General features: G+C 34.8%; 1 protein-coding gene across 1 annotated transcript in view; it reads left to right on the forward strand.

Moving 5' to 3' along the window:
- PHKB (phosphorylase kinase regulatory subunit beta) overlaps nt 1–8,538 on the forward strand; it is a 219,923-nt gene that overhangs the window by 81,086 nt on the left and 130,299 nt on the right. Inside the window, exon 8 of the mRNA XM_034639023.1 lies at nt 7,670–7,785. Within this exon, the coding sequence (XP_034494914.1) occupies nt 7,670–7,785 (116 nt within the window). The remainder of the gene's footprint in view (nt 1–7,669; nt 7,786–8,538) is intronic.

An 8,538-nucleotide genomic window follows, 5' to 3' on the forward strand; every position in this document is an offset into this window, starting at 1 on the left:
CTCCGCTGGGAGCCTGCTTCTTCCTCTCCCACTCCCCCTGCTTGTGTTCCCTCTCTCGCTGGCTGTCTCTATCTCTGTTGAATAAATAAATAAAATCTTTAAAAAAAAAAGAAATTATTTGGCAATAAATATCAAAGTGATCCCAAATGGAATTTGATCTAGGAAAACCATAAGTTAATGTTATAAGCTGATTTGTGTCCCCCCCCTTCCAACTTCTACAATTTTATATGTTAAAACCCAAAGGCCCCATCCTTCAAAATGTGGTCTTATTTGGAAATAGGATTGTTGCAGATGTATTTGGAGATAAGGCCTTTAAAGAGGAAAATTTAAATCAGCCTCACAGGATGAGCCTTAATACAATCTGACTGATGTCCTTATAAGAGGAAGAAATTGGAACATACAAAGAGACACCAGGGGCATATGTGATCAGAGGGACAACCGTGTGAGGACAAAGTAGCAAGAGTGTGGCCCACCTGTAAGTCAAAGAGAGAGGCCTTAGAAGAAACCACACCTGCTGGCTCCCTGATCTTGGTATATGGCCTCCGTAACTATGAGAAAATAAATACCAGTCTCGGTGTGTTGCTCTAGCAGCCCTAACAAACTAATTACTAATACTAACTTAAGAAACAGAAAAATAAAATAGACCTATATTATAGTGTTTCTTAACCTTTTTATTATTGTCGTTGCCCTCAAGAGGGGGGAAACTATGTAAGTTTTCTGTAATGTGAGAAATTAAGGAATAAGATTTTGTCAAGGTAGAGTTGAGCATACCAGGGCCACACCCTACCGTACTATGTAAGATTTTTTTTTTCCGAGAACCAGTTTTCACCCTCTCAGGAATGCATGATCTATATACTCTTTGACAAAAGTAAATTATTAGTAAGAAATCTTTCCCCTTCCCTCTCAACTTCTCCAGAAAAACCACTGTTCCAGCCAGTTTTATAGGCAAACCTACCAAAGCTTAAAGGAAGAGGTAATTCCTAATAAAACAGGGAAAGCTCCCCAATAAGTTTTATGAGGTTGCTATAATTTTATAAAATTTGACAGAGGTAGTATGAAAAATCAAATTCTTTTTAAAGTGTTTGTAGCTCATTTAACCATTCCTTCAACAAATTGAGTTGCTGACATGTAGAAATTAGTATTCTAGGCACTAGGGATAAGAACAGTGAAGAACGACAGGGCACCTCCCTGCCTTGTAGAAATTACGTTTTAGTTGGAAAAATCAGCAAAAGCTTACTAAAACAGAAAAAAGATAAGATTCACTGTAGCAAATTCAAATGGCATGGCCTGATAGAGAATGACAAATATACTACTTTTGATTGAGTGGGCAGGGAAGTTTTAAGATCCTAAATTGCAAACCAACTCCAGCTGGCAGGGGGAGAGCAGAGAAAGAGGAAAGGTGAAGAAATGAAAATGTGAAATGAGTCATGGATAATATATAATTTAAGTTACATTTGGCAACAAGTAATAGAAAATCCAACAAAGAGTGCTTTCAACAGATACCAGTTTATTTCATGCATCAACATTTTTGGAGGTGGGAAGTCCTGGGCTTTTTTCACAGTACCTGATCAATGTCATCAAGGATATAGACTTACTTTTCTCCTATTCTGCCATCTTTAACATGGGACATTTATCCAAATAATCATAATAAAGGTGCTGCTGTTCTAGGTATCATGTCTACACTAGTAAGTAAGAATTGGGGAAGAAGAAGGGGCTTTAACAACTGTTTCAAAAGCCTTACCCAGTGACTTCAGCCTAATTTTATTGGCCAGAACTTGGTCACCAGTTTTTCTAAACTATGAAGGGCATTTTGACAATATCTAGTGAAGTTGAAAGTGCACTTAGTCTATAATTTTGCAATTCAACTTTCAGATATATACCCTAGATTAGAGCTTTCCTGCTAAGATACCACAGACAGGTTACAGATAGGCTGAGGATCTGAGTTCTTCATTCTAAAGGTTTTTGTGTCACCTCCCAGGACAGTAACTTCTGGCTGCCAGGAGTCTTGTCCAGTTACTTCAGTGGGTTGTACAAATATTATTTCTATGTGTACAATGTTGTCGAAATCGTTGGGAAGCTCTTTCCTAAAAGCATACTAAGATGTTCATTGCAACAGTGTCACATAAAACATTTGTTATGGTAGAATTCCAATTAATAAATAAAACTAAATAGGGAAATGGGAAATAACCTTTAGGCAAGAACTGTAGTAATAATTGCTGTAAATAAGATTTACTGATGAATGCTGAAATTATTGGGTGAAAATATGAAGAGAAAAAATTTATGTAGTTTTAAAGCCTCTCCCTTAATATATTTATTAACTACAAAGTTTCCTAAGATGGAATCTTAGATTATTGATTTTAAATCTCCTTTTTAAAATATGCAGTCAGTGGTGTAATTTCCCTGTACACATTGCTTTCACTGCGTTCTACAAATTTTGAAAAGTTGTGTTTTCATTTATCTCAAAATATTTTAAAATTTTGCTGAGATTTTTTTTCTTTGGCTTGTGATTTTAGCAGTGTGTTGTTTAATCTACACATACTTGGGGATTTTCCAGTTATCTTTTTGTTACTGGTTTCTAGCTTAATTCTGTTGTGGTCTGAAAAAAGACATTGTATGATATATATTCATTAACATTTGTTAAGGTGTATTTTTTGCCCCAGAATGTGTTGTTTCTTGGTGAATATTCCATGCAAACTTGAGAAGAATATGTATTTGTATGTTGTTGGGTATGTTTCTCTTTCCAGTTCTGCTAGTTTTCGCTTCACATAGTTTGATGCTCTGTTAGTTGCATACACGTTAAGGATTATTATGTGTTCTTGGAGAATTAACTCCTATGTAATTAATGTAATTCCCTTCTTTATCCTTGGTAACTTTACTTACCTTGAAGTCGGCTTTGTCTGAAATTAAATAACTACTCCAACTTTCTTCTGGGTGTGTTAGCATGGTATATTTTTCTCCATTCATTTGCTTGTAATCTATTTGTGTCTTTATATTTAAAGTTGGTTTCTTATAGCAACATATAGTTAGGTCATGTTTTTTGATCCACTCTGACAGTCTCTGTCTTTTAATTGGTTCATTTAAACCTTTGACATTCAAAGAAATTGTTGATATAGTTGGATTACACTCTACCATATTTGTTACTGTTTTCTATTTGTTGTCCTGTTTGTCCATTTTTTAGTCCACCTTTTTTTGCCTTTTGTGGTTTAAATTGAGTTTTTTATATGATTCTATTGTCTCTCCTTTCTTAGCATATCAGTAATACCTCTTTTTACTTTTTTTAACTTGTTGGGCTGGAGTTTGCAGTATACATTTACAACTAATCCAAGTCCACTTTCAAATAGCACTATACCACTTCATGTATGGTGCTTGATAATAACAAAATAACCCTAAATCCTTCCTAGTATCTTTGCTGTCATTAACTTTACTTATATATAAGGATACATGTAGATATAAATATGCATAATTACATTGTTGCTATTTATTATTTTGAACAAACTGTTATCTGTTAAATCCATTAAGAATAATAAAAATAAAATTTTTTATTTCACCTTCACTTATTTAGATCTGAGTTTCTATCATATTATTTTCCTTCTCTCTAAAGAACTATTAACATTTCTTACAAGACAGGCCTACTGGCAACAAATTTCCTCAATTTATGTTTACCTGAAAAAGTTTATTTCTCCTTCACTCCTGAAGAATAATTTCACAGGGTACAGGATTCTAGGTTGATAGTGTTCCCCGCGCCCCCCCCCCACCTTCTCTCAGCGCTTTTAGTATTTCATTCCAATCTCATTTGAATGGTTCTGAAAAGAAGTTGAATGTAATTCTTAGTCTTCTTCTGCTAAGGTAATTGTTCCCTCTGACTTTTTTCTGGATTTTTTTCTTTAACTTTGATTTTTTGTTATTTGAAAATGATATGCTGAGATGTAGATTTGGGGGACATTTATCCTTCTTAGTTTTCTCTGAGCTTCCTGGATGTGTGGTTTGGTATCTGACTTTTAATTGAGGGAATTCTTAGTTGTTATTGTTTGAAATATTTCTTCTGTTCCTTTTTTTTCTTTCTTTCTTCTCTTTCTGGTATGCCTATTATGTGTATATTACACCTTTTTTTGTTGTCTTACAGCCCTTGAATATTCTGTTCTGTGTTTTTCAGTCTTTGTTCTCTTTGCTTTTCAGTTTTCAGTGATTCTGTTTATATAGCCTCTAGCCAAGATTCTTTCCTCAGTTGTGTTGAATCTCTGATATATTCATCAAAGGCATTTTTAATTTCTATTATACTATTTTTTATATCTAGCATATTTGAGTTTTTTTCTTTGGGTTTCCATCTCTGATTACATTGCCCATGTGTTCTTGCTTACTACTATTTCATTCAACAAATTCCCTATCAGTCATAGTCATTTTAAATTTAGTCTGATAGTCCCAACATCCCTGTCATATATAGTTCTGATGTTTACTTTGTCTCTTCAAATTGTGTGAGGGTTTTTTTTTTCTTTTTGATATGGTCTGTAATTTTTTCTTAATAGCTGGACATGATGTACTATAAAAGGAACTGTTGTAAATAGGCCCTTAGTAATGTGGTGGTGATATATGAGGGGAAGGGATGAAAAGTTTCCGTAATCCTGTGATCAGGTCTAGTCTTTTAGTTAGCCTATGCCTCTGGACTATGAACTTCACAAGTGTATCTCATTTTTTTCCCTCTCCCCTTATGTGGAATAAGATAGCTACAGTAGGCTCGAGTTGAGTATTTCTCTTCTTCATGTGGAAGGCTAGAGCTGACTGGAGTTGGGTATTGCCTTTTCCCCAGGTCAGTTAGGGTCTAATAGCCCAGTAGGTCAAGGTCTAGTAAACTATTTTCCACTAATTTGAAGCCTTGCTATGAAAAAGGAAGTGTTTCGATGTAGAGATTTCCCCCACAATCTGAAAGTAGAGTGTTCCTAAGGAACCTTTTTTGTAAGCCTCAGTGTGTAAGTGAAGATTAACCCCCACTTTCCATAAGTTTGCATTACACCACTTTGCTTTTACGAAAGACCTGCACTAGTACAGTACTTTTTTTTTTTTAAAGTGAAAATCATCTTTGGATTTCTTTCAGTTAGTGAAAACAGGTAGTAATGTAGGTCTTTTGTAAAAGTGAACTGGCGTAACAAGAACTTTTAGAAAGCACGGATACTTATATTTCAAAATGGTTTATTTTCCCCTCCCCCTGCTGGAAGATATAGGTCATTTTCCTCAAACATTTTCTGTGGGAACCTGGTGGTTCTCATATATATATATATCTCATATATCATAAATCTCAACATATTGCGGGGAACTCCTTATGACTTGGTCCTTCTGGAGATGTTAACTCTCCGAGTTTTAACTCTCAGTTTTTAACTGAGCCTCTAGCAGTTCAATTACCAGGTTTTATTACCCTGGCACTGGTTCCCAAGGTGACTTCTGCTCATGAGTCTCTGCTCCAGGAAGCTATGACTGCCCGTATTCACCTGTGGGTCTCCCCAGTCTTAGGACAGCAGTTGCTCCGTCTCCTCCCACTCCCCAGCTTATGGATATAAGAAGAGTTGCCAATTTTTCAGTGTGTTCAGCTTTTTACTTATCAGGATGGAGCGGAATGGCAATTTCCAGACTCCTTACTTGTGGAACTAGAATGTAAATGATATTTTAGTTTTCCTCACAGGGCTTCTGGGCCAAAAATGCCTTTCCAGGCACTTATTATACCATGGAGGCATTCTGAGCAGACTGCCTTACTTGGGCCTAAAGTCCTCCTGAGAGAAGGAAATAACAGGAATATGGATTATGTACTTGAGGAGTTTGTTATGAAAGGAAGGAGGACTTAGATGTTTTCAAATCTTTAAACTTGAAGACTTGACAATGTATAAAGTATTTTCTGTATGTATTGTAGAATCTAAATAACTCTAAAGACCATGGAAGAGCTAAAGATAACCAGGATTTTTCTACAGGCAGGTTTTTCTTAGGGTATATAGGCAAGTTAGCAAGGAACTAGGAAAGCTGGGGAGACCCTCACTAATATTCAAAGTAAAAAAAAAAAAAAGTTTACTATAGGTATGTAATGCTTCACTCTTGGATAGGGAAGTTATGGGATAGGTGTGTGTTTTGTGGAAATCTAGAATTATCTTATGCTCTGTTCTATTTCTGTGAGGCTCCAACACCCTAATTGCTTTTTTCTTCACTGAAATATGTCAGCTGTTTTTGGCCCTAAGGGCAGACATCTCTGTTGGATGCAGAGTGGAAATGTCAGGGATTCCAGTGTCCCAGCCATTCATCTTTTGTGAGAGAATCTGGGTAGACTGCTCTCTGATCAACTCTTGAGCAAGGTATTTGTTGACTCTGGACTTAAAAGCTTTCTAGAGATCCTAGATAACAAAGAAGAATCACTTTAAGAGGCTGTGGTTTCCTCTGTTCTGATTTCTCAAACAATTCTTTTCTATTGCTTTCTTCTACTATAGTTTGACAGTTTCTGGTGTACTGGTGAAATCTTACCTTGGTTTTTTATAGTATTATTAATGTGTCATTCTTTTTTTAATTTTGTGTATACTTTATTAACTATAGTGATTTTATTTTTTTCAAATAAAATAATGTATTATAATTGTGTAAAGGGATTTTTTATTTAAATTCAAGTTAGTTAACATATAGGGTTGTATTGGTTTTAGGAGTAGAATTTAGTGATTCTTTACTTATATATAACACCCAGTGCTCATCCCAGCAAGTGCCCTCTCTAATGCCCATCACCTATTTAGTGCACCTCTCCACCCATTATTGTGTCATTCTTAAAAGTATATACATTATATTAATTATGTGGATGGGGGGAGGTGGGAGGTACATACTGCCACTTCAGAAGGGATCTCGAGATGAAGGACAGATAGGCAAGTACACATACTCAGTTTGTGATGTTGAACCAAACATGGTAATTAAATTTAAAACCTTGTAATTAAGACCAGTAGCCCAGTTAAGATATTGTCTTTATTAAAATGAACAGTTTTTTAAAATAAGAGCTGACCATAATCTTTGCTTTCTATAGTTACTTTTGAGAGTTTAAATTTCATCAATTGTCTAAAATCTTTACAAGGAAACTATGACTCTGGCCTGTTGATTAGAGCTCATCTCCAATTATTAGCTTTGAGTTTATAAGAGTGGGTATCTACAGCTGTAGAAAAGACCGGAAGAATATTAGATTCCAGGATTAATAGACTCAAGACTCCAGGTTAATCTTAGCAAGTCAGTTAATGGGCTGATTTATTTTAGAACTGAGAAATACCTTTTTATCTCCAAAGTTTTAGACTTATTTAACATTTCATGTGAACATTGTAGATAACAGATACTACCTATTATAAAACAATGTTTTATATTTTTCTTAATTCTCAAGATACCCAGTCTCCATGAACAGTAATTATATAAAATTATAGTTGGAGAATTGACAGTATTTAAATTTTATCTCTGTACTGTATATTAGGTTCTCACTTTAGGCTTTATATTAGAAAAACCAAGTATAACAGAATACTCATAGTAATATAAAAAACACAAGAATTTGAACACGTTAAGAAAGTTTTGGTAGCACGTGTGTAATTGGATTTCAAATGATAATCTTATTGCTCTTATCACTATCTAAAGATCCTGTTACTGTATATGTCCTTACGTTTCATTTCTTTTCTTTTAGGTCTCTTTTATTCAAAACCTTGTATTTTGTGTAGAGAGAGTTTACCGTGTACCCGACTTTGGTGTCTGGGAAAGAGGAAGCAAATACAATAATGGCAGCACAGAGCTACATTCAAGGTAATTTGCTGATTTTTGAGTGTTTTTTTTTTAACTTAAGTGTGTGGTATTTGAATAAAAAAATCAAAGTATTAGATTGCAACTGTGGTTTCTATCTTAATTTTCATCTCTTTTTTTTCTATATATGATGCAGATGAAATTCACTTAAAATTAAAGCAAGACTACTCTCAGTGCCCAAAAACAGGTGGAAGAAAAAAAGCAGGCTATCTTTCCCAACCTCCCATGGTGTCAGTACATGCATATCGGCTTCCAGTCCAAGGCTTGGCCTTCCTGCTCAACTAATTCTTTACCTTTTTCCTTTTTGAAATGACACCAATTTGAAAGATCAAATACATTAAAATTGCCAAATACCAGATGTATATTCATTGCACATAAAATTCTCTTCCATGTTGTAGAGCTGATTTTTTTTTTATCCTAACCAGATACTCACACCCTTCATACAAAGCTTAACATTTATCGTTTTCTGTAGGAGGTGTGATTAACATCTTGCATTCTGATTTAGTGGGCTTGATAAACAACAACAGCTTAGGACTGATGTTAGTGGTGTATGAATTTCCTTTACTCCTTAAGGTTAGGAGATAGCTTTAGTGACTGACTGCACCTTTTAAATATCCAAATTTTATGCCGGAAGGTTATCTTTTAACTGAAAAGTTTAGCTCAATTGCACCAAAAATAAAATACCTAGTAATAAACTTAACCAAGGAAGTTAAAGACCTATGCTCCAAAAACTATAAAACACTGATGAAAGAAATT

The sequence above is a fragment of the Ailuropoda melanoleuca genome, chromosome 12, assembly GCF_002007445.2.
Source record: "Ailuropoda melanoleuca isolate Jingjing chromosome 12, ASM200744v2, whole genome shotgun sequence".
NCBI classification, from domain to species: domain Eukaryota; kingdom Metazoa; phylum Chordata; class Mammalia; order Carnivora; family Ursidae; genus Ailuropoda; species Ailuropoda melanoleuca.